Consider the following 26131-nt stretch of genomic DNA (forward strand, 5'->3'; position numbering starts at 1 on the left):
TCGTGTCAAGAATTAATAAAGTCAGATCATTTATTTAATACATTTTTTTCTTAATGTCTGCTTTCTTTAATGTTTATTGTGGGTCGACCGGCTTAATTTGTTTTGTTTTTTTTTTTTTTTTTTTGTATTTTTCGGTTCCTCATTTACTTTAAATAAAAATAAATAAATAAATAAAAATCAAAAATAAAAATGGAAGAAGTGAAAGAACCGACATGTCTTTTTCCGCGTCCGACCGGTACTTGGAATCCCAGAAGAAGAACTATATAAGTGGGTCAGTCCATGCTACTTTCCCTCCACTCTTGCTTGCTCTTCTCTCTCGGTCTCGTACTTCCACGCTCAGAAACCTCACTCTCTCGCCGATGGTGATTCTCTCTAGCGATCTCCAACCAATTGCGTCCGAGCTCGCTGAGAAGGCACAGGAAGCCTTTCTGGACGACAACTTTCAACTGGCCGTAGACCTCTACACCCAGGCCATTGACTTGACTCCCAACGACGCCAATCTTTTTGCGGACCGATCCCAGACCCATCTCAAGCTCAACAAATTCACTGGTACTTCGTCATTCTCTACTGGGTATTCGTAATTCTATTTGTTGCTTTGATTTTCCTAGTTTTTTTTTTTGGGAGATTTTTTTTTTTATATTTATGTTTGATGGGGCAGAAGCGGTGGCCGATGCAGACAGGGCAATTCAGATCAATCCTTCGATGGCTAAGGCTTACCAGCGTAAAGGGTGCGTAATTCTAATCATTTGGTTGCATTATACTATTCAAGTCTGTTAGGAATTTTTTTTTTTTTTTTATAGATTTTTGGTGATGTAGTTAGTTGTAAATTTATGTTTTTTTGATAGTAATCGCTAATGTGTTTATGATTTGTTTTTCCTTCGTATCCATCGTAATCTTGAGGCTTTACAGTCGAATTAGTTCAATAATGATCGGACCCAGTTAGTCCAATCAGTTCTAAAACAGTCTAATCCTTGCTTTATTTTTTTTATTTTTTTTGATGAATAAGAAGATCTATTATAGACAAAAGAATGAGACTGTACAACCAAAAAACCAGCCAAAAACTATATGACACATTACAGACAGAGGACTACTCTGAAAAAACACCCAGAACACAAAGTGCCTTCTTTTGATTTAATGAGAATTATAAAGACAGACATTGAATTGTTTTTTCTTGACAACAATTACCGCTGTAACTTCTTTGCTGAGTTTTTACTTTGTTTGACAGCACTGCCTATATTAAGCTTGGTGATTATCATACTGCTAAGGCAACCCTTGAGATAGGTGCATCTTTGTTGCAGAATGATTTCAGATTCATCAAGTTGATTAAAGAATGTGATCAGCACATCACAGGTATGTGATTTGTTGGTATGGCATTTGTGATATGTGTCTCCAATCAGTTTGGACTCTAATATTTTGAAGTTTTTGGAAGTACTGTTGAGTTTTTGACTTTGGTAGTTATTGTACGCTGGTAGATGAATTATATATTAGGAGACGTTTGTATATGTTATATTATATGTGATGGGTTTCAGATGTTTGTGCGGAGGAAACTACACGAGATTTGCCACCAAGTGCTGAACCCACTGCTGTTGCCTCTGAATTATCTGATGAAACTGTTGTAACTCTTGAAAAATTTAAGGAAGGAGACAATACGTCCCAGCAGATGAGCACCATTACACCAGTCATACCAAAATACAGGTTCTTGAAGTTTTTCTTGCTTAGTATATTGCATCTTGACTATGCACATCTGTACCACAAAAATTAATTGGAGTTATAACTGTGTAACTTTCCATTGAACTAGTCAAAGTACAAGTCCTCACATGTCATTTCACTTCATCCATTGTGCTCTGGTTATGTGGCCAGAGGCAATCTTTAGATGTAGATTAGGTAGCAGAGGAAGAGAAGGCAATCTTGAAGTGGGGCTGCGCTTTGATTTGTCTTCCTTCTTTTTTGTTTATCTTTATGTGTACCTGCAGTGATATTTGACCATAAGTCTAGATATGAGCGATGTAATGAACTAAAACCCTTACTTAGCTATTGACTAAGAAGTGAGAAATTAATGTAGGAAAATCCTCATAGATGGACTACCCCATATAAACAAATTATATATATGTAGGAGGTTAGTTGTTGGGTGTGCTTTGTTTGCTTGATGTTTCTCTACCTAGAGCAAATTAGAGCTTATTTGGTAAAGTTTTGGAAAGTGTTTTGGGTTTTAGGTTTTGAAAAGAGTTTTGGAAGAAGTGAAAATTGAAAAGTGTTTTTGGTGGAGGGTCACATTTGAAAAAAAGTTGTCTATAGGATCCATAGAATAAAAGGGCCACCACCCCTTTACAGGAGGGGGAGGTGGGTCTCCTCCCCCACTCCCCAAGCGACACACAGGGTGGGTATCCACCCCTTACCCTCTGTAGGGGTGAAGACCCACCTTTGTGCCTCTGCGAGAGGCACAGAAGAGATCCACCCCCTCTCCTCTGTCGGGGTGGAAGACCCAACCTGCGCCACTGCGGGAGGCGCAAAGGGGTCCCCCCCCCCCACCCCACCCCACCCCTGTGAGGCTGGACACCAGAGGTGGGCCTCTCACCTTCGGTGCAGGGCAGCCTCCACCCCCATGGATGCCTACCTAAGTAACAAGGCCAACAACAATCTCTACACCTAAAAAAGAGCATATATTTTCAAAACAATCCTATATGAAGATTTGAGAAGTTTTTTAAGAAGTGTTTTGTGCTTTGTTTTTTTGAAAATTATTATGTGGTCTGTTTTGTGAAAAAAAAAATAGCCAAGCCTTCAAAAAACACCTAGAAGGAGGGTTGAATAGGTGTATGCCAATATAATGTGGAATTTAAAAACTAGCAACCACACAAACATCTACCAAATAATGAAAGCGTTAAAACAATTAACACAAGTAATTTAGTGACAAAGTGGAAACCTTTTTAAAAACTTTTCAAAAGTAAAACTACTCCGGTGTAGCCAACCCAGAAAATCAATCCACTAAAGAAGAATTAAGTTGTATAAATAATCATACTTACAAATCCTTTATAACGGACTCCCTCTTGTACCAAGACAAGCGACCCACTTGCCTTCTACTACTGTAGCTTTAGAACCTCTGAGCAGTTCTTCTTCTTGATTTTCTATATTGGAAATCCAATAGGCTTCTATTGTTGATGAATTGTTGTGGTTTACAATAAATGCTCTAAGAGAGGTGCACTTGAGAGCATAAAAGCCTAAACTTTCTCTCTTAGAACTTGAAGGGAAATACTCTTTTTTTCTTTGAAAATATTGCCTCCAATCCTTAAAAAATTCATGCCTAGAAGTCTCCATAAATAGACTTCAAGAAAACCTAGTTTTAGTTGGAATAGGATTTCAACAAGATTCGCCCAGATTTTCAGGCTTATATTTCGGGAGGATTTTGGCATATTAAATGTCCGACTTAGGAAAATATTATTTCAGAGATATTTGTCGCATTTTGAGCTAGCTTTCTAATGCCGCTAGTTTCACCTCAATCTGATACTTGAGTTGAAAGTTATGGTCACAACACTAAGACTTGCACACAATGATTCTCAATCTAGAATTGAATCAAATCCGATTTTAACTCCAATTAATGAAAATTCGATTAGCTCATTCCTTGATTGACTTAACCACATCATATAGGTCTTCTAATTTGGGTTGGATTCAGCCCACCTGAATTTGAGTCCATCATCATGCTTTGGATAAACTTTTTCACCGACTTAACTTCTAGACTAAAACTCACAATCAAATTTGTTTTGACACTGAATTTACCAACACTAAAAACCTAACAAATGTTGGGCTGCAACAGTGCCGCTCTACTCATGTGGACAACTCTTAGAACATGTCTTGCAGGGTGCGATTTCGAATGTCATAAAAGGCTTTCGCTTTCCTCATTGGTTTTCAAATGAGATGGTCAAAGGCCCGATTCATCAATTGGTATCAAAACATGTTCACTCTGTTTGGATTAAATTCCTGAGTGAGGTCCTTGATTCCTTTTATTATGAATACTTCTCAGTCCCTTACCATGAATTCTCAAGTTTAGATAGATCTTAGGAATAAGAAAGAGAAGAGTACTCAAGGCATCAAGTGCCATGAGTGTCTAGGCTTTGGACATATTTGGATTGATTGCCCAAATTATTTGAAGTCCAAAGGAAAAGTCATGAAAGCTAATTTAAAGTATGAGTTAGACATTGTTGACTCTCTTATTAAGAATGAATTTTTTTTTTTTTGATAAGTAAGAAAATTTCATTAACAAAGCGTAAGGTGCCCCTAAGTACACAGGAAGTATATACAGGAGCAACTTAGCTAGCCCACATGAAAAAACTCAAGAAAACCCATAAGAAACTACATACTCACAACACCCAAAACCCACATGAAACCCAAGAAACAATAGAAACCCCCCAACAAACACCCAACATACAAAGTACCCCCATAATAAAATAAAACCCAATAGAGCCCCCCATCCAACACCCAAGATACAAAGTAATCCCCCATAATACAATGAAACCCAAGATTCAAAAGAAACCCCTCATCAAACACCCAAGATACAAAAGAACCCCCCAAGATACAAAGTAACCCCCCTCATACAAAGAAAAACCTCCAAAGAAGAAAACCCCCCAAACCCAAGAAAACCCCCAAAACCCACACAACAATACCCCAAATACAAGAAAGCAAACCCAAAATACAAAGAAAAGCCAAAGCTACAGGAGGGAAAGAAAAAAAAAAAAAAAAAAAAAGAGCAGTGGCGCGTGGAGCCATGCGCACCGGTGACCAGCCGGAAGGACCACCGGGAGAAGCGGAAATTGCCGGAGAAGCCATCGTAGAGGCTCGTATGTGCAGGAGAGATCCCATACGCCACAAATCTAGCACCCAAAAAACAGAAACACCCACGGCCACGCGCGCTGGAACGGCGCGTGGCGGCCGCCCGCAGCAGTGCCGACGGCGGAGAAGAGCCGGAACACGATGGAGAGGCCTCTGGAGAGGCACGTGGACAGCGAGGAGGCCCCAAAACCCGTAGATCTACAACCCAAGAAGCGCATGAACAAAAACAGCCACCCACAACGGCGCGGCGGCAACCATAGAGACGGGGACATCGCAAGGACCGGAACAAGCCGGCGAGGTCACGAGCGGGGCTCTAGCGCGCCGGAAAACCCAACCACTGAGAACTACCCCCAACAAAAGAAAACCCCAAAACTAAAAAACCCAAGCGAAGAAGAAAAGCTAAGAGAACCTAGACCGGAGAGGAACCAGAAGAGGAGGGAGGGAGGATGGATCCCAGGAGAGTTCTCAGGAGTCTAGTGAGTATGCTACTCCAGACATGCATGATTCATCTGAGGTTGAATCTGAGAAGGAAGATAATCTTCAAGATGCCTATAAAAATCTCTTTGTGCAGTTTTCTAAATTGACAAGGCAGAACAAAAAGGCTTTTAAGAAACTTAATGCAATTGAACTTGAAAAAGAAAATTTGCTTGTTAAATTGGATGACTCTCAAGCTTTAAAGTACAACTTGAACTTGGCATTGCTGAATTGAATGAGAAGAACAAATCACTTGAGAATGAATTGAAAGATTCTAAGGATCACTTAAATAAATTCTCTGGTGATAAACTTGAAAAGATGTTGAATGTTCAAATGAATAATCTTGACAATTTTGGTTTGGATGTTGATTTTTCTAATATTTCTAATTTTGAAAGAAAAAAAAAAAAATCTGAAAGAAAGACTTTGTTTGTTGAGCCTGTAAAAGTTAAAGAAGTTAAGGCTAATATAGCCTTCTTGGATAAAGAAAAAAATTCTTCATGAATGACTGTGTGAAGTCCAAATCCAAGGCTCTTTCAAGGAAACAAACTTAAGCTGAATTTGTTCCTACATGCCACCATTCTAGGATTGTTTATCACATTAGACCAAATTGCTGTCAATTGAAATCCTAAAGTCATTGGGTTTCAACTTTAAATAGTTAGGTCGGGTATGACCAACTTTTCCACAATGATGACAACTGGGAACAAATCTTTGAAAATATTGTCTCTTATACGAAGGGACATACCTCGACTTAGGTCTAGACACGCAGGACTCTACAACACCTTTTTCTTTCTTAGGAACATCATTCTTATTTCAAGGTCTTTGGGATTTCAACTTACACCAATTTGGTCTAATGTGACCAACAGTCCCACAATGGTGGCATGTAAGAACAAACTTAGCTTGAGTTTGTTTCGTTGAAAGAGCCTTGAATTTGGGCTTCACACAGTCATTCATGAAAGAAAAAAAATTCTTTATCCAAGCAGGCTATATTAGCCATAACTTCTTCAATTTTCATAGGCTTAACAAACAAAGTCTTTCTTTAAGAGCATTCAACATTCAACATTTTTTGAACATTCAACATTTTTTCAACTTAATCACTAGAGACTTTATTTAAGTGATCCATAGAATCTTTCAATTCATTATCAAGTGATTGGTTCTTCTCATTCAATCCAGCAATGTTAAGTTCAAGTTTGCAATTTAAGCATGAGAGTCTTCCAATTTAACAATTCAAAATTTCTTTTAAAAGTTCAATCTCATTAAGTTTCTTAAAAGCCTTTTTGTTCTGCTTTGTCAATTTAGAAAACTGCCCAAAGAGATTTGTATAGGCATCTTGAATATTATCTTCGTTCTCAAATTCACCCTCATGCAAGTCTAGAGTAGCATACTTACTAGACTCCTAAGAACTCTCATAAGACGCTGCAAAAGCAAAGTAATTTATATTGTCAATAGGAGAGTCATCAATGTCTAACTCATCATTTAAATTATATTTCATGACTTTTCTGTTGGGCTTCAAATAATTTGCGCAATCAATCCGAATATGTCCAAATTCTAGACACTCATGGCACTTGATGCCTTGAGTACTCTTCTCTTTCTTATTCTTAAGATTTCTCTTAACTTGAGAATTCATGGTAAAGGACTGAGGAGTACTCATAATAAAAGGAGTCAAGGACCTCATTCAAGAATTTAATCCAAACAAATTTAACCTTCTCTGATACCAATTCATGGATTGGGCATTTGATCATCTCATCTGAAAGCTAATTGGTGTCCAGTGAGGGAAGACAAAGCCTTTTATGGGATTCGAAATCACACCCCGCAAGGCATTTTCTAGAGTCGTCCACATGAGCAGAGCGACATTGTTGCACTCCAACATTTATTTGATTTTTAGTGTTGGCAAATTCATTGTCGAAACATATTTAGTTGTAAGTTTTAGTCTACGGATTAAGTCGGTGAAAAAGTTTATCCAAGGCATGATGATGGACTCAAATTCAAGGGAGTTGAATCCAACCCAAATTAGAATACCTATCTGATGTGGTTTAAGTCAATCAAGGAAATGAACCAATTGGAATTTCATTAATTAGAGTTAAAATTGGACTTGATTCAATTCCAGATTGAGAGTCATTCTGCGCATGACTCCGTATTGTGACCATAACTTTCGGTTCAAGTATTAGATTGAAGTGAAACTAGCGGCATTAGAAAGCTAGCTCAAAATGCGATAAATCTATTTAAAATAAGATTTTCCTAATCCAGACGTTTACTATGCCAAAATCGCCCCAAAATATAAGCCTGAAAATCTGTGCGAACTTGCTGAAATCCTATTCCAACTAAAACCAAGTTTTCTTGAAGTCTGTTTAAGGAGACTTCTAGGCATGAATTTTTGTAAGAATTTGAGGCAATATTTTCAAAGAAAAATCAGTTTTTTCCTTCATGCTCTAAGAGAGAAAGTTTAAGTTTGTATGCTCTCAAGTGCAACTCTCTTAGAGTCTTTGTTGTAAACCACAACAATTCATCAACAATAACTGAAGCCTATTAGAGTCCCAATGGAGTGAATAGAGAGAAAACATAATGGCAGCACATGCTCAATTAAGAAAGAAAGAGAGAAGAAAGCCGAAAGAGATGGAGTGAATAGAGAGAAAACATAATGGCAGCACATGCTCAATTAATCAATATCATTCATCATAAACTACCTGTTACAATAGAACATTATGCTTAAATAGGCTCATAGATTAAACCCTACCCTAATGTGACTAACTTTGGGCCAAGGGCCAAGCCCATTATTAAATAACAAATAATTTAAGCTAATGTGACTGACTTTTGGGCTAAGCCCATTATTGAATTACAAATTACTTAAAACTTTGGGTCAAGCCCATAATTTAATTCAAATAAAACTAATAATTTAAATAAAACTAAAGACCGAATTATTCTTGTCTCGTCCTGCATCACCCAATATAGAAGATCAAGAAGAAAAACTGCTCAGAGGTTCTGAAGCTACTGCGGTAGAAGTCAAAGTGAGTCACTTGTCTTTGTACAAGGAGTCTGTTACAAAGGTTTTGTAAGTGTGATTGCTTGTACAACTTAATTCTTCCTAGTGGATTGATTTTCTAGGTTGGCTGCCCAAAAGTGGTTTTAATTTTGAAAAGTTATTCAAAAGGTTTCCACTTCATCATCAAATTGCTTGTGTTGATATTTTTAATTCTTTTATTATATTTGGTGAGTGTTTGTGTGGTTGCTAATTTTTAAATTCCGCGTTATATTGGCATACACCTACTCAACCCCCCTTTTAGGTGTTGTTTGGAGCTTTAGCTATTATTTTTTAATTAGTATCAGAGCCAGGGTCATGGGTTCATGTCGCAAGAGTGTCACGTTGAGGGAGGGATTGTTAGGGTACAACAGTGACGCTCTGCTCATGTGGATCAGTCTTAGAACATATTTTGCGGAATGTGATTTCGAATGCCGTAAAAAGCTTTGGCTTCCCTCACTGGACACCAATTGGTTTTCAAATGAGATGGTCAAAGGCCCGAGCCAACATTTTGGAAAGTGTGTTAGTGGTGGGTGCCACATCTAAAAACGGTTTGGATAAATGTTGTTTGAGAAGTATTTTTTAGTGTTTGAAAATTTAGAAGTGTTTTTCAAAACTTTACCAAATACCTCCCTTTGATTTCCAAGGTTTCTCAATACTACCAACATATGACAAAAATGTTGCCATGGTTATCTAACTGTTGATGGTTGAACAGACATGAATACTACCAGAAGGCAGAGGAAGTGGTTGTCACAATATTTGCAAAGGGCGTACCAGCAAACAGTGTAGTTGTTGATTTCGGAGAACAAGTTGTACGTTGATCTTCTAGAAATATCATTTTTTTTTTTTTTAATCTGTCGATAGCTTGTGCTTTTATTTACCCTCTGTAAACTGCTGAGGTTTGTTGATTGTTCTGTTTCAATATTCAGATAGCTTTTGTGGTATTATTTCAAATTGTTGATAGGTTACTTTGAATTTTCGTATCTTGCAGCTAAGTGTCACCATTGATGTCCCTGGTGATGATGCTTATAATTTTCAACGTCGATTGTTTGGAAAGGTATTGCATGAATCATGGCACCAAGGCATTGCTTCTTGCATGGATCATATAAGAAACTATACTCTTTATTTACCAGCCTGAGCATTATTACAAGGACATTTCAGAGTCCATGCCATATAGCAATTAGTGAAAAGCCTTTGTTTACTTCTCCTTGAATTCCGAATGTGTTTGTTTCACCAGTAGGGAAAACAAAAGAGAACTCTATTTCTCTCTTTCTACCAATTTTGTTTGGTTTGTAAATGAGGAGCAAAAAGAAAGGAGAAAGTGGAGCGAATATTTCAGAATTTCCACTTTAGGTGGACGTTTGGATGAAAGTTGGGGGGGTTAAGCAGAATAGGCACCAAATTTTTCTGTTTCTTCCGCCTTTCACTTTTTCTGCATAACAAAATAAGGGAATAATGTTTGTCTTTCATTTTAATTTTTCTCTACTTTGTTTCCCCTTGTATAAAGTGAACCAATGGAGAATTAGCAAGACTTATTATGGCATAGGCACCACTTTGAACCTCTATATGTGTCAAAAGCTGTTCCTCATATTTTTGTACATCAGCCTATCTATAAGTCAGAGAGGTGTTAAATGTACATGCCTTTTGTGCTTTTTCCAAAACAATATCCATAAGGATTGGTTGCTTGACCCATAAAGATACATGAATACTTGTCATCTTATTTTGTTTTCTTTGTGTGTGGGTGTGTGGAAAAACAGATACTACCTGAGAAGTGCAGATATGTAGTATTGTCAACTAAAGTTGAAATCCGGCTTGTTAAAGCTGAATGTTTCAACTGGCCATCTCTTGAATATAGCAAGGAAATTGCAGTAAGTCAAAAAGTAAATGACCCATCAGGTAAGCTACATGCCTTCATCATACATACTTCATATATAGTCGTATTACTGTCTATAGAAGTCCAATCTCTGTTATATAGCTACTCTGGGTGCCGCTCAATTATTTAATATTGGTATTGATATCGTACTCCAATTGAACTTCATGATTTTTATAGTAGATGCATTATACTAAAAGCGTCTTGTTTCCAGTAGAACAAGAAGAGATCTTTATTATTTTCTTGGTTGTTAATTAACTTGCTTCCTGTTATAAATTTTCAGTTGGATCTCAAAGGCCCGCATATCCATCTTCCATGCCAAGAAAAAAAGATTGGGATAAGTTGGAGTCACAATTGAAGAAAGAGGTATCTAAGCAACCTTACTTTTATTTTGCTGGATTTCTGTTTTAGAATACTTCCCGCTTCCCCCTCAGATAAAAGAAAAGAAGAAACTACTAAATTACAAAACAAAAACAACACAAAACCTTTGTCTGCAGTATCTAGTTTTCATTCATGTTATTGTTCCATTGAGGTATTAACCTCACGATCTGAAATTCAGGAGAAAGAAGAGAAGCTAGATGGTGATGCAGCTGTAAACAAGCTGTTCCGAGACATATACCAAAGTTCAGATGAGGACATGAGGAGAGCTATGAGCAAATCTTTTGTAAGATTCCTACACTTTTTGTTTGCTTTTAAATGCCCTGCACAATTCAAGAGATACATTTGCTTTAACTACAGTAAGATATATATACGTAATCTGGCTTCAGCTGACTAATTTTCAAGCCCTTAGCCTCCTCTTAGAGTTTGCCTCTCTCTCTCTCTCTCTCTCTCTCTCTCTCTCTCTCTCTCTCACACACACACACACACACACACAAACACACAAACACAATCATCTGGTTGCTTCCAGCAATTATTGGAATTATACAATGATTGTGGCGTTATTTTGGGCAATATTGATTTTATGGGCTCTCAGTTGGCCATGTCCTGATACAGTTATTCTATTCTTCTTTCTGCTTTCCTTTTTTCCTTCTAAATTCTTCCTTCAGAGGAGTAATCTCAGTTTCTTATAGTATTTCATTTTTCTTGTTAAATTCTATGAAAGTTCTTTAATATGAAAATATTTCAACATTACAGGTAGAGTCAAATGGGACAGTGCTGTCAACAGATTGGAAAGAAGTGGGTTCAAAGAAGGTGGAAGGCAGTGCTCCTGAAGGTATGGAGCTGAAGAAATGGGAGTATTAATGCAAGCCGTACTCTAAGATAATAGTGGCTGCAAGATCTTATTGTGCTCTATCAACATTAGCCATTTTGTATTTTTTTTTTTTTTTTTAATTGGCTTCTACTTTTGTCTAAGTTGTAAATGAGGCACCATCCCTAATTAGGTTGGATTATGTTTTGAAGTTATTGTAATTGGCTTGAATTTTTTAATCGACTCTTTGTTGCGTCGAAGGAGACCGAATACAGCTTGAGTTATGTGGAACTGACATTTTGGGTTTGTGGATAACCTTAATATTTTCTCTAATTTCTTTTCATTTTTTTAGGCAAATAATAGATTTATCCTATTCTAATATCAACATGGAAGCAAAAAAGTGAATCTGATTTGCCTTTTGAAAGTGAAAAACGAACATTATTGAGACAGTTTTCGGTATGATGACATATCAGCTTCTAATTAGTTCTTGTGATAAACTTCTCTTTCTGCGAATCGGGTTGTTTCCTTCTTTATGGTATGCGACCTCGGAAATACCTGCAAAACAGTAAGGACACTCCGAGGGTTGGGCGGTGGTCCTCCCTCCTGTGAAATTTTCATGGGCATATTGACACTCTCAAAAGACACTTTGAGAGGAGTGGACGCTATGACTTACAAAGTGTCCAAGTAAAAGAAATCTTAGCGATATGGAACACTTTAACATGTCCCTTCACGTTTGGCAACTAATGGTCAAACACGTGGACAACAGAAGGAAAATGTCTATCATCGCAAGAAACTTGTAGTTCTGATACCATGTGAAATTACCACTTATTCCAAAAGCTTAAGCTAATAGGAAGAGGTAAATAAATGAGACTCAACACATGGAATATTTAATTGAAATTAGAGGTAAGTGACGGAGTCAAGAATCGAACTCAAAACTTTTGGCTCTGATACCATGAAGAAAGCTAAAAATAGAATAATAAATGCGGAAATAAGAGAAAAAAAAAATACAAGAAATTACGGGCCGAAAAATGGAGACTATCCGTTAAAAGAATACCATAAGAGGCCAAGCCGCAACTGAGAATGATAATCAAAGAGCGGAAAACTAGCTGTAAATCCTGTGAATGAACAAACCACATTGTGCCAAGACTCGCCATTGAACAACGAGAAAGGCTTCAAGAGATGGCCGGAGAACGAAGACTATCCGCTAAAAGAATCCTATGAGGGGCCAAATTGCAACTTACAATGATGGTCGGAGTACAGAAACTAGTCATTAATCCTGTGAAGGGTTCAACCATATTGTACCAAGATTCGCCAATAAATTAAGCCGCAGATCGCATTAAAATAAGGCCAAAAATCTGAAAAGATGGGGTTTTCCTTTTCTTTTCTTTTTTTTCTTTTTTCTTTTTTCTTTTTTCTTTTTTCTTTTTTCTTTTTTGTTTTTTTATTCTTCCCGTTCTTTTTATTGCATTTTTTTTTTTTTCTTTTTTTTTTTTTTTTTTTTTTTTTTTTTTTTTTTTTTTTTTTTTTTTTTTGTTTGTCTAACACTAGAAACAAAGAACCATAACAGTCGAAGCAACATAGAAATAAATAACTTCAAAAGTAATCACAAAACCAATCTGCAGAAACAAAGATGGGCTTTGGAATCCAAAAGTCATGCATGTTCCATCCTTGTTACCTTCATGGTGATTTCCACCCAATGACGATGGTTCTTCTTGTTGATGGGGAGGAGCTCGCGTGGTGAGGAGTCGTCACAGGAGGACTTGTATGGGCTCAGATGCAAACCGAACAATTTGACAGGGACCGGCTCTAGACTCTGATGAAAACACGATCCAAAAGCTCCTCTCTTCTTCTTCTGTTTTTTTTTTTTTTTTTTTTTTTTTTTTTTTTTTTTGACAAACATAAAATCCAAGGAAAATCAAAACAGAAACAAAATGTTTCGTGACTGTGATTGAAAACAATCAGAAACAAAGATGAAAAACAAAAAACAAAATTTGCAATCCAAGATCGAACAACTAGCATTAGCCGGTAGCTCTGAAACTATGTGAAAAGTCAATGGGCTCATTGACACTCTCAAAAGATACATTAAGAGAGGAGATGACACCATAACTTATAAAGTGCCCAGGTAAAAGAAATCTTAGCGATATGGGACACTTTAACACCTCCGATGCTTAAGTTAGGCCAATAGTAGATGAGACAAAAGTAGCTAGAGAAGAAAAAAGATTATTTTGATACCTGATGACACGCTATTTATAGGTCCCTTGGAGTGGTTGAAGGGTATGGAGGCTCCGGATTTTCAAGGATCTCGACTGCCTCAATATGGCATGAACAGTACTCATGTACATGTTGAATAGTGACCATCATGATGGGTAGGTATGGACGGCGTATAGGGGTTAGGTAAGTCATGTAGTAACTCCAGATGTCCAGGGATCCAAGTCATTTCACTGGATTTAACCTTGTTATGCATTTGCTTTGTTAGGGTCTACCAATCCGACCATCGACCGTACGATATGTTCGAGTAGGCCATCCGACCGGGTGTAGGCCTTGGCGGATTTCCGAGCTGTTGTATTTGAATCGACTATTTGGATATGCCTGAGTAGCACGTTCACTCAGGTTGGGAAATGATAATTCCCCAACAAACCTAATGTAGGAAATTCAAGATTCATTTTCATGCACAACATATTACCTAGTTCATTGGGTATTCTCTGAAGTTAGAAGCTCCTACTCCTGTTCGCGCTTTGCCTTAATATCACACCTATAACTCTTTTACAATTTCTTTTACAACTTAATTGACACGTGTCTGCATATGATTGGAGCCACATTAGCCACTATTTTTTTAATACTTTTCAATTACATGCTGATACGTTAATAAGTTGTAAAAGAATTGTAGGTCTAGCATTTTTCATTTCCATAATATAAACTATCGTCAACATTCTTTATAAACAGAAAAATGAATGCTCGCAAACTATAGAGTTCTATGGCAGCGAACTGAATAGAGTTAATTATAGTGATCCTGCTTGGTGTAAAGCCAAAGAGAGTTTGATAGGGTTTTGGCTGGGTTTGGGTGAGAAATAGAAGAGCTTGTCAGCAAAGGTGGCTTCGTATTTTAAGGAGGCGATTTTGGCAGAGATTGGCGAAGTAGGTGATGTAGAAGGGGGTGCTTTCTATTCAATAGGAGAGGGAGAGAGAGAGAGAGATTATGTATACATAGTCTGTATGGGGCATCTAAGCGGTTTAGACTATGTATACATATTTCGTTTCCACATTACTAAATACTGATTCTAATAATGTCATCGATGCATATACTACTGTTTTACGTGCTTAATTACTCAAACACGTAACGGATAAATAAGGGTAATTTAAGGAACCCTAATACTTTCTAAATCAACTTAAGAGCTGAATATTAATAATCTTTACTTATTTTATTCATCAACCTAATAGGTATTAGGTTGATATAGAGTTACAAAGAAATGTAATAAACATAAACTATTCTCATAGAGATGTATCATATTACTAACACTTCATACAGATGTATCTTATAACTATCTTATCATTAATGACTATTATAAAGATAATACACAATTACTTAGGAAGAACATACTATCTATTTATTCTCTACTATTATCTACTATTAGAATCTTAATAGAAATAATACTCATTAGATAAATAACATCTCTTTCCATATGACAGAAAATTCAAAACATGAAAGTTTTTGAAGGATTAGTTCACAACCAAACAAGTATAGCAAACTTAATTACATTAAACTCTAATTAAACCAATTATTAGTTGCCCAGGTTTTGCTCTGTGTCTATATATATATATATATATATATATATATATATATATGTATGTATGTATCTGCTGAAAGAAGATGTTTGTTGAGCATTGTTGTCAATTGGAGTCATCATACCACAGGCAGCTGCACCCATGCATGGCTGCAGGCTGCTTACTGGTAGAGAGATGGATGAGGTAGCCTTGGGGTTGGAATTGCGACCAGAGGGATCTTCTTCTTCATCACAATCCCAAACTTTTCAGACAGGTCCAACTTGTGTCCCTGGGGAAGTTTCCAATCAAAAGAATGCAAAAGGGTAGCAACTGAAAACATCACCATCCGCTCAGCCATTGCTATTCCGGCACAGATTCGGCGACCAGACCCAAATGGAAAGTAATTGAAGTCACTCCCACTGTAGTCCCATTTGTCATTCGAGAACCTTTCAGGATCAAAATTCAATGGATTTTCCCAAACGGAAGGGTCCCTGTGGATTGCCCACACATTCACAAAGACTCGCGACCCTTTCGGAATGGTGTAGCCTCCAACGGTGCACGTCTGGCTGGGGCAATGAGGGACTAACAGTGGCAACGCTGGGTGCAACCGCAGTGTTTCTTTCATCACCGCGTGTAAGTATGGTAATTTGTGAATGTGAGACTCTTCCACGATCTTGTCTTTCCCGACAACACTCTCCAGTTCTTGTTGGGCTTTCCTCATCACCTCTGGTTTGTTCATTATTTCAGCTATCATAAACTCTGTTGTGTTCGAGGATGTGTCTGTCCCACCCACCACCATATCCTGTGCATTAACTGGATTATGATCTTTCTAAAGCTTCCAAACATGTTCTCATCTATAAAAGTAAATTCAAAACATGTTCTCATCTATAAAAACAAATTCAAAAAGAAAGATACAAAAAGACTTCTCTTTCTTTTTTTTCATTTTTCTTTTTAAATTACAATTTAGCTCCTGAAAGTGCCGGCCGTTTTACAAATAGTTTCACTTACGTATTGCCAACGCTTAGACTCTAGCACCCTAAACTATCAATACGTTTTAAAAATGCTAATTTTGTCAAAATATGCCATAATATCCCTGTCACGTGTTATTTTTCAATTACAAATTAATAATTTTAAAAAAAACTAAATAATTTTTTTAAAAATAAATAAATAAATAAATTTTATTGTTTATTTTTTTTTAAAAAAAAATGGTGTTTGGGGGGTGGCTGCCACCGGGGAGGGGATAGCCGCGTGGCCACTTCCAAACACCCATTTTCTTTTCTTTTAAAAAAAAAGTTTTTTTAGTTTTTTTTTTAATTGAAAAATGACAAGTGACAATGGTATTATAAGCATATTTTGACAAAATGTGCATTTTTGAAACGTTTTGGTAGTTTTGAGGGTCAAAGTCTAAGTGTTGGTAGTTCGTGGGGCTACTTGCAAAACGACTTGCAATTTTGAAGGTTAAACTGTAATTTTTCTTCTTTTTTTTTTCCTTAATTGATTTAAGGAAAGGGTTACATGGGGATTTTCATCACTCCTAATCCAAAAAGAAGAAAAAGTTGTTGATCCTATAAAAGAAAAGGGATGGGTTCCCTAACAATAGACCCAAAACAAATCTAAATAATGTTAAAATATTTACAAAAAGTAAGAAATGGGACAAATTAATGACACAATCATTTTAAGGAGTCAGCACAAAGCAGTTTCATAAGCAAAAGAGGTAAAGAATAAGACAAGCTTATGTATACTCTCGTTTGAGATTTATAACAACCACCCGAAGGAGGCTGAAGTGATAAAAACATAGTAAAAGCCCAAATCTGAAACTTAATAAGCTAGGCTAGCTAGTCAACAAATTTATAATTATGTATGCATCAGCAAGCTAGGCTAGCTAGCCAACAAATTTTTAATTAAAAAATTCAATCTATTCAATTATTACATTGATCTTTTCCTTTATTGAATTATTGTTAATAAAACTATTAGTTGTATATACTTACATAAAAAATTCAGTGTGAGCTAAACAATAAAAAATGATTTTAAAGATTATTGAGTGAAGCATATTCTCTACCGGCGTCACCTACAATGGGTCTATTAACTAACGACATTGACACCTACAATGTTGTAGACAGACAACCACAAGAAACGGCGGACATTCGGATTAAGGATATTGAATTATCGATTTATTTAACTTAAGAGTACTGAATTTTAAAACGTTTTAAATTAGAGTATTCAATTTTTCAAACATCTTAATTATAGATATTCTGTTAAAATTTATTATTAAATCTTGCCAAAATTTTCATAATACCTATCTTTTTAAAAGGAAAAAAAAAATTGCTAGGATTTAGATGTTGGTCAGAATTTAACAAAATTTTATAAAAATACACATTTCTGAATATTTGAAAATTTTTATAAATTTTTTTTAAAAAAATAAACACATAAGTATTTTGAGAATTTTAATAAGATTTAACCGCAAATTCTCAAGTAGTTATGTTTCTTAGGATATATTAATGAGAATTTATTTCTTTTATAAAGAAAAATAATTTAAATTTAAATGCCATTAATAAATTACCATGGGAAGGGAGCAATAGGATCCTCTCAAGTTGAAACTCAAAAGAAGATTCCATTAGTTATAAATAAGAATATTTTGATAATTTTACATAATTTAAAAGAGTAATGATTCACTACCACCTAAATATACAATTTTTTACTACCTTGCCTATGTGGCAAGGTGGTCCCCCACCTTAATTTATTTTTAAAAAATAAAAAAACTCAAAAAGTAGTGGGGGACCACCTTACCACATAAGCAAGGTGGTGAAAAGTTGTATATTTAAGTGGTAGTTAATCATTACTCAATTTAAAATTACCAAAATACTCTTATATAGAACTAACCGATTCCTCTCCGGTTGAGATCCGGTCCGGAAAGCGAAAGAAGAAAACATACCATAAGCAAAGCCTTGAGGTGGATCATGGTCATAGGTGTTTCAGAATCACCTTCATCCTTGAATTTCAACAAAAATTGCAAAAAATCCTGCCTCTCATTTCCAGAAACATTACCGGGGCCGGCTTCTCTATCAATCTTCAGACTTTGATCAATCACTTCATTAAAAATCCGATCAAACTTTTGCCCCAACCCATCCATCTTTCTAACTATGCCTTGCAAATCAAACCGGGCCAAACCCGGATAAAAATCCGAGATGTTTGGCTTCCCCAGAAGATCCGTTATCTCGGACACCACCTCCCTGAACTCCATCCCAAGGCTACTCCTCTGGTCCCCCTCTATCGTCCCGCCCCACAGCATGTTGGTAATTACGTTGAGCACCGTCAAGAACATCTGCTCCCCAACGTTCACGGGAGACCCGGCCTGACCGTAAAAGTAGCCGACAGTTTCTCGGACTTGTTTACGACGGAGCATGTACACGGAGTTGAGGGTGGTGTTGCTAAGCATCTTGAGCACACACACTTTTCTGAGCATCCGCCACTCCGGTCCGTAAGGGGTCCATACTATATCACACCCACCGTAGGCCAAGGCCCGGGCCCCTGCGGGCACGTCGCGGTTGGCGAACGTGAGATCGTGGTCCTTGAGCACTTGTCGGGCCAGGGAAGGGGAGCTCACCACGATGCCAAGCTTGTTGCCGAGTCGGAGCTTGAGTATGGGTCCGTGGGTCTGGGCCAGGCCGGCAAAGTAGGAATGGAGCTCCGGATCGAGGGAGAGGAGGTTCCCGACCAACGGGAGGCCACGGGGGCCTGGGGGCAGTGGTGCTGGCGGGGTGCCCTTCCTATATTTTTTGGTGTAAATCCACGCGTACAAAGAGAGGGTGCAGATAACAAAGAGGGAGAAAAGCAAACGTGAGAGTTGGTCGTTTCCATTGCAAAGACTTTGGAGAAAATCTGAGATTGTCATCATATTCATGGTGATGTTGGGATTATGAAAGTGGAACAAGTGGAGTAGGAGAGAGATGTATTCGATCAAGGAATAATAGGATAATGTTAGGGAAACGCTTCTCTACCACCTCTAAGCACAACTTTTGGCCAACTTGCTGACGTGGCAAGTTTTTTTTTTTTTTTTTTTTTTTTTTTGAAAAAAAACACAAAAGAGTTGGTTTCTATCCCCAACTCTCTCTCTCTCTCTCGCTCAAATCCCCCCCCCCCCCGGAAACCGCCGCCCCCCCTCTCTCTCTCTCTCTCCCTCTAGCTCAAATCCCCCCCCCCCCCGGAAACCGCCGCCCCCCCCTCTCTCTCTCTCTCCCTCTCGCTCGCTCGCCGGTCGAGCCCGTCCCTCTCCCCCAAATATCCCCCCCCCCGCCAAAACGGCCGGCCCCCTCTCTCTCTCTCCCTCTCGCTCGCTTGCTCGTCGGTCGTCCCCGTCCCCCTCGTCGTTTAACCGGCGGCGTTGGTTCTCTCTCGGCGGTCGGCCACCCTCGACCGGGCCATCCTTCACCGGTGCTCTGTTTGTACTCTCTCTCTCTCTCTCAATCAGTGTATTTTTATGGGATTTGTCTGGGCTAGATTAAGCTTTTGAGATTGTGGGTATCTCCAGAGATTTCTTGATTTTCTTTCTACTTTTACTAAACAATATGGGTACCATTGGTTTGTTTCTGTTTGTGGTTGGCTGCTGGTGTTTACCGCATGGCCTTGTAATGGTTGTTGTTTAGCAGATTTGTTGTGTTCTGTGGTTTAGTTCTATATTGATGAGTTTTGTTCTATAAAGGTCTTAATTCATCCAAAAAAAAATATGGGTACCATTGGTTTGCTTTGATTTTTTTTTATTTTTTTTTTGGTTTTGATTTTGGGTGTGTCGATTCAAAGACCTTAATTAGTGCTAGTAAGATCATAATTTAGTAAATCGAAATTCAGTTTGAGAGGATTATATAAGGTTAGCCATTGGGAAATTTTTATCCATATAAAGGTACGTTTGATTTCTCGACTATCTGTTTGGTTCTCAGGAAATTAGACTTTCTGTGAATAGGTTATGGTTTTTGGCAGCTTGATGCTTTTTCTTTGGAAAATTCTTTGTTAATTTTGGTTGTTGTGTGAAATTCTTTGTTTGTTGGATTTGTACATTTTTTGGGGCAATTTATATATTTAATTTTGCTTTAAAATGCTCTTGTAGACTTTGCAATGAATCTCAATGCTGAACCGGTAGGAATTGAGCCAAAGTTTGTTTGTGTCCTTGCTTATGGCACAAACTGGTGATTAGTCTTTACTTATGGCACAAAGTGATGATCTTTCTCTTACTCATATGTAGGTGAAGGCAACTTTGAGTCCAATATACCTATGGATCTCGACAACACTGGGACACAGGGTATGAGATGTGCCTGGCCTTTTGGTTATCTCCTAGACGCAGCTGACCATGAGATGACCATCTTGCGAGAAAGCATTATGCAACAAATGTGGCAGCAAAGACATGATTAGTATTATGTATTGAGGAGGCTGTGGAAGACATTAACTGATATTATGCACTTTGACCGGTCTCGTTCTTTGTACTAATGGTTGGGGTTTTTATTGTGTAATATGTGTTTGGACTTTGATGTTTGGTTTATTACTGTCAGTTTAATATCATGTTCACATTGTGCTTGATTTTGTTTATAGCCCTAGTGAGTTGTGCTGAATATTACATTGTTCCATATTGAAGAGAATCAAAAAAAGAGATCCATAACAATAGAACCTAAATGTCCACAAAATCAAACTATTATATTGTTCCATAACAAAAAGATCCAAAAAGAGTAATCCATAACAATGGAACCTAAATGTCAAAATCAAACTATTACATTGTTCCATAACAAAAAGAGTAATCCATAACAATGGAACCTAAGTGTCCAAAAAATCAAACTATTACATTGTTCCATAACAAAAAGAGTAATCCATAACAATGGAACCTAAATGTCCAAAAAATCAAACTATTACATTGTTCCATAACAAAAACATCCAAAAAGAGTAATCCATAACAATGGAACCTAAGTGTCCAAAAAATCAAACTATTACATTGTTCCATAACAAAAAGAGTAATCCATAACAATGGAACCTAAGTGTCCAAAAAATCAAACTATTACATTGTTCCATAACAAAAAGAGTAATCCATAACAATGGAACCTAAATGTCCAAAAAATCAAACTATTACATTGTTCCATAACAAAAACATCCAAAAAGAGTAATCCATAACAATGGAACCTAAGTGTCCAAAAAATCAAACTATTACATTGTTCCATAACAAAAAGAGTAATCCATAACAATGGAACCTAAGTGTCCAAAAAATCAAACTATTACATTGTTCCATAACAAAAAGAGTAATCCATAACAATGGAACCTAAATGTCCAAAAAATCAAACTATTACATTGTTCCATAACAAAAAGATCCAAAAAGAGTAATCCATAACAATGGAACCTAAGTGTCCAAAAAATCAAACTATTACATTGTTCCATAACAAAAAGAGTAATCCATAACAATGGAACCTAAATGTCCACAAATTCAACTATTACATTGTTCCATAACAGAGAGATCCAAAAAGAGTGATCCATAACAATGGAACGTAAATGTCCACAAATTCAACTATTACATTGTTCCATAAAAATCATACATGACTTCCTAATGTGGAAGTAATGACCTGCATCAAAAGACGGAAACTTTCGAGCTCTGCACCAGTAATTGTGGGCAAGTTACGTGGATTGTTGAGTATGGCATATATTTCATTATAGATAGGCCGCACATATACTGCAATTGATGGGTCAGTTGGGATTATAGCATTAGCAACATCTGTCATCCAAACAAATTTCTGGGCTGAATTGATATTTATACAATATCTTAATTGCCGCAACAAGTGGAGCAACACTACTTGGCTGAAAGGGAGAGGATCTATAGTCAAGACCCACTGCAAATTAACCTGAAAATATCAACTCCAATAAACATGTATCTAAAATAAATGAATTTCAATGACCAACACAATACAATATAGAAAATTTCACCTTATAGCATAGCCAACTCAAAAGTGACATATCACCTCTACGTATGGTTGTAGTGAAAGCATCTTCATATTTTTGTTGGCTTACCAATATGGATAACTCATTTATTGGATCAATCGACAAAGGACCCTAATGCACACATGAGAAACCATATAAATGGAAAGCCTACACAATGAACTAAAAAAAATACATGTAAAACTATACCTGAAAAAGAATAGTTTCATGGTGACCATCCAAAGGTTGAGCCATTGTCGATGCTAAAGCAATGGAATCCTACATAAGTACATGAAATAGCAAATAATTATAAAACTCATAAATCACATTTCAATTCAACCACTTCTATCAAACAGATACAATTAAGTACATTAAATATTAAATAATCACCTGAGTATGAATTATATGACCGCTTTGAACGTGAGTAGCAGACGGCAATGCAATTTGACATGCAGTGTCTTGATTTTTTGTTGCTTTGGAGGTCTATAATTAAAAAAAAAAAAAAAAAAAAAGTTATTTGAATGTGTTTTGAACGAAATGCAATAGAAATCTATATTTGGGGCAGTGCACATGTTTGTAAGTATAAGGGGAAAAAAATATACCAACCTGATTTTTTCGTCTCTTCTGTTTCGCATTGTTGTCACTCGGTGGCTTCTTTGATGCTTTGGCCTTCTTAGCTGTTTGTTCTACGGTAGGTACTTTCTTGGCCACTTTTTCTATAATGGACACTTTTCTCGTTGACGGTGGCCTTCCTTTACGCTGAACCTTAATAGGACTAAGCACCTTATTATTACTTTGATCAACTTCATTACAGCTATAAGATGCGACAACTGAAATGTGATGGGAAGAGGGACTTGGCGCGAGCTTTAAGGCACTATACTTCTCTCTTAACTTATCAACATCATTCATCAAATCCATGCAACGTACCACGTTTCCTGATGTGAGCGACAACACTCCTTCAAAATTCTGTCTCAGCTTGTCATATATTTGAGCATTAGGAGTATCATCAAAATCATCATAACTACTCTTGAGCATAGAGTATTCTCGCTTTATATCCTTCCTCCACCTATCAAGAATATATCTTGATGGCAATGTTTTCACATTCTTTGTCATTAACACAGAAATAGAATGCCTACACAAGATGCCTCTTAATTCAAACAATGCACATGTGCACTTCACTTCCAATTCATCTTCATTAAAGTAAACAACAAATGTTTTTTCTATCTGGTTTCCAAAAACAACAACATATTCAATAACTTCATAGGTAGATATCGCACCTTCACTTTTAAGCACCTTATTATTATAGTACATAACTCTCCCAAACTGCTCATGAACTTCTTTGAATTTTGCATTTGTGTAAACATCTTGAAATTGCTTCTCAAAAGATAAAAGGCTTAAACATGGGATCGTGCGATTAAAAGAATCAAAATCAGCCTTTTTCTCATTCTCGACCATTCTCCTTAAACCACTATCAAATTGATCAACAAATTCTTTCAAAGTGGTCTGTGAGTGCACATAATGATCAAAAAATGAATTCATACTTTCACTTCGCTGCGTCGTACTCATTCCCGCCCAAAATGTATCTTTCATGTATGCCGGCACCCAAAATGTCTTCTCACTATATAACCCACGTAGCCATGCATTATCATAAAGATCATAACTCTCTAGTAGATTTTTCCAATTTGTCTCGTATTCTTCACAAGTTTGGGAATCATACAAACAAGTATCTAGGGCACTCTTAATGCCATCGAAATTAGCATGTGCTCCAAACTTTTCAGGAAGTTTTCTCATAATGTGCCATAGACAATATCTATGTCGCGTTTCAGGGAAAACTATTGCTATAGCATTTTTCATAGCCCTATCCTGATCAGTTATAATTGCTTTTGGGGCTTGGCCGTTCATGCACTCCAACCAAGATTTAAACAACCACACAAATGTGTCTGTATCCTCGCTTGATATTAGTCCTGCTCCTAAAAGTATAGACTGACCATGATGATTCACTCCTACAAAAGGAGCAAATGGCATGTCATATCTATTGGTCAAATATGTCGTGTCAAATGTAACAACATCACCGAAAAATTCATATGCTGCCCGACTTCGTGCATCAGCCCAAAAAACATTTTGCAACCTACAATCATCATCCATCTCCATCACATAATAGAAGCCATTGTTCTTCTTTTGCATTCGACTGAAATAATCACAAAGTGTCTGAGCACCTCCTTTACCAAGCCGAAGCTCTCTTGCCTTGTTAATAAAATTTCTACAATCTCTCTCTCCAAAGGAAAGGCTCTCAAACCCCCCATTCTCGACAACCAATGAATTAAAATTCTTAGTCAAACGTATTCCTGCTCTATCATTTAGCTCGAGTCTTCTTTTGGTAGCATCATTTATAATCTTATTGCATCTAAAAAATCTTGCTTTGCCCGGGCTTAATTGATGATTATGCTCAAGCACAACTTTCCTCAAAAACCACGTTCCATCATTACATTTCGACGCACAAATCCTAGCACGACACCCCGTTCTATTAGTTGTTGGAATTGGCTTCGAACTCTTACTTGTGCTAGTTTGTTGTAGGCGTCCACGACTACATGTAAGGATTAGGTATCTTTGTTCACCCTGCACTTTTTTCGTGGTTCTTGTTAGCACACCAAAACCAGCCTGCTTAGCAAACTTCCTATAATATGTTCTCACTTCCTCTATTGAAGTAAATGTCATTGACGGTTTAGGTTCTTCAACTTTTTCATCCCCATCGATCATCTTCAATAATACAACATTGTCTTCCTCATTGTTTAACTCTTCATCCGAACTAGATGTCAATGGTTCAGGTGGTTCAGCAATTGTTTCACCCACATCTATCCAAAAAATGATACAAGTTAGAAAAAAAAAAAACACCTATCTTGGTGGGTCAAACTCAAACAAAAGTGAAGAGCCTAACCATTTTCAGGGCCATCTTGGTGGGTTAAAGCATCGTCATTTGGAATATATGTATACATAGGTTCAACTTCGCCCTCATTATCCAAGTGTGAGCTTGCAGAATCCATTTAAAAAAGTGCTATATAGTTATATTTTTCAACATAAAAAATCATTAAAAAAATGAAATGCTATATAAAGCAAGACATACTATATATATACAAAAGATACATAATCAATATGAACATAGTCCCAAATAGGATCTTAAAATCATCTTGATACCCATATTACAACAGAGAGAGATATTACAACATCTTGATACCTGACCTACTCTAATTGTTACATTGGTTCATTTCAGGTAGAATGGGCCCAGCTTTAGTCCAACCCAACCCAAGTATAGCACCCTTAGTCACTCAATACACCCTCAAATTGTAAACAGTTGTATTGTACCAGACTGGGGGAACTTGCAATGAAGAAGAGCTTAAGAATCCGCAAAATCTGAAAAGTTTTTGGTGGTTTTGGAATTATTTGGCTAGATTTTCTTTCTCATCAATTTTCCACCTGAGGTTTTTGTTTTTTAACATGGTAAATTGCATAGAGTATATTAGAATTTTCTATTACTACTAGCTGTTTTAAGACAACATTTCAGTCATGTCTTGTTGAAACCAGAAAGGTCTATATTAACTTAATTTATTTTGCATGCCTAAGTTGGGATATTAGATGACAGTCTTACACGTCTTTTGGCATGTCAAAGCGTACGTTTAGTATACTGGTAAGATGCCTCATCATTAATTTAAAATCTTGATACCCATATTACAAACAGAGAGATATTACAAACAGAGGCAAAAAAAAAAGTATGTCAAAGATGGGGGAAGACAGAGATAGAGTACAAACAGACCTCGCCGGAGATGGAATCCGCCGCCGGAGACAGAGAACACCACCAAAAGGCTGCCGAAGATAGAGAAACCACCGGAAAAAAAAGTTTGTACACTGGTGAGATTTGTTTAACGAAGTGACAGCTGGCCAAGAAGATGAGGAACACGCCGGAGGGGGACGGCCTGCCGGAGAGAGAGAGAGAGAGAGAGAGAGAGAGAGAGACGAAATCTGGGGGTTTCAGCGTTGGAGCCTTGGAGGGAAATTTGGGGGTTTC

The 26131-nt window shown here is 37.1% G+C and overlaps 4 protein-coding genes and 1 long non-coding RNA gene across 6 annotated transcripts; 2 read left to right on the top strand and 3 right to left on the bottom strand.

The window, feature by feature from the left end:
• The first annotated feature begins 205 nt into the window (after positions 1-205).
• LOC133854908 (protein SGT1 homolog) lies at positions 206-11700 on the top strand. Its single transcript, XM_062291173.1, has 10 exons — positions 206-549; positions 659-728; positions 1226-1350; positions 1530-1695; positions 9024-9120; positions 9300-9365; positions 10066-10204; positions 10462-10544; positions 10738-10842; positions 11313-11700. Exons 1-10 carry the CDS (start codon positions 213-215, stop codon positions 11418-11420), a joined length of 1296 nt encoding a protein of 431 aa, XP_062147157.1. The 5' UTR covers positions 206-212; the 3' UTR covers positions 11421-11700.
• Positions 11701-15049: 3349 nt separating this feature from the next.
• LOC133854603 (flavonoid 3'-monooxygenase CYP75B137-like) lies at positions 15050-19107 on the bottom strand. Its single transcript, XM_062290840.1, has 2 exons — positions 18062-19107; positions 15050-15931 (listed from the first exon to the last, which is right to left on the bottom strand). The coding sequence occupies exons 1-2, from the start codon at positions 19028-19030 to the stop codon at positions 15311-15313; spliced, it is 1590 nt and encodes a 529-aa protein (XP_062146824.1). The 5' UTR covers positions 19031-19107; the 3' UTR covers positions 15050-15310.
• A 229-nt stretch (positions 19108-19336) lies between these two features.
• Positions 19337-20695, top strand: LOC133854679 (uncharacterized). Of its 2 annotated transcripts, none has more exons than XR_009896835.1 (2): positions 19337-19571; positions 20366-20695. It is a non-coding gene; the product is annotated as an uncharacterized LOC133854679 (long non-coding RNA). The 2 variants fall into 2 exon arrangements; XR_009896836.1 differs by having other exon boundaries at positions 19337-19567.
• A 922-nt stretch (positions 20696-21617) lies between these two features.
• On the bottom strand, positions 21618-26036 carry LOC133854023 (varicose-related protein-like). The gene is made up of 5 exons (XM_062290044.1): positions 25880-26036; positions 22462-22554; positions 22282-22350; positions 22081-22206; positions 21618-21998 (listed from the first exon to the last, which is right to left on the bottom strand). Exons 3-5 carry the CDS (start codon positions 22324-22326, stop codon positions 21690-21692), a joined length of 480 nt encoding a protein of 159 aa, XP_062146028.1. The 5' UTR covers positions 22327-22350; positions 22462-22554; positions 25880-26036; the 3' UTR covers positions 21618-21689.
• Positions 22402-25112, bottom strand: LOC133853848 (protein FAR1-RELATED SEQUENCE 4-like). Its single transcript, XM_062289873.1, has 3 exons — positions 25007-25112; positions 22678-24923; positions 22402-22416 (listed from the first exon to the last, which is right to left on the bottom strand). The coding sequence occupies exons 1-3, from the start codon at positions 25110-25112 to the stop codon at positions 22402-22404; spliced, it is 2367 nt and encodes a 788-aa protein (XP_062145857.1).
• Positions 26037-26131: the final 95 nt, after the last annotated feature.

The sequence above is a fragment of the Alnus glutinosa genome, chromosome 13 (genome assembly GCF_958979055.1).
Source record: "Alnus glutinosa chromosome 13, dhAlnGlut1.1, whole genome shotgun sequence".
Classification (NCBI taxonomy): domain Eukaryota; kingdom Viridiplantae; phylum Streptophyta; class Magnoliopsida; order Fagales; family Betulaceae; genus Alnus; species Alnus glutinosa.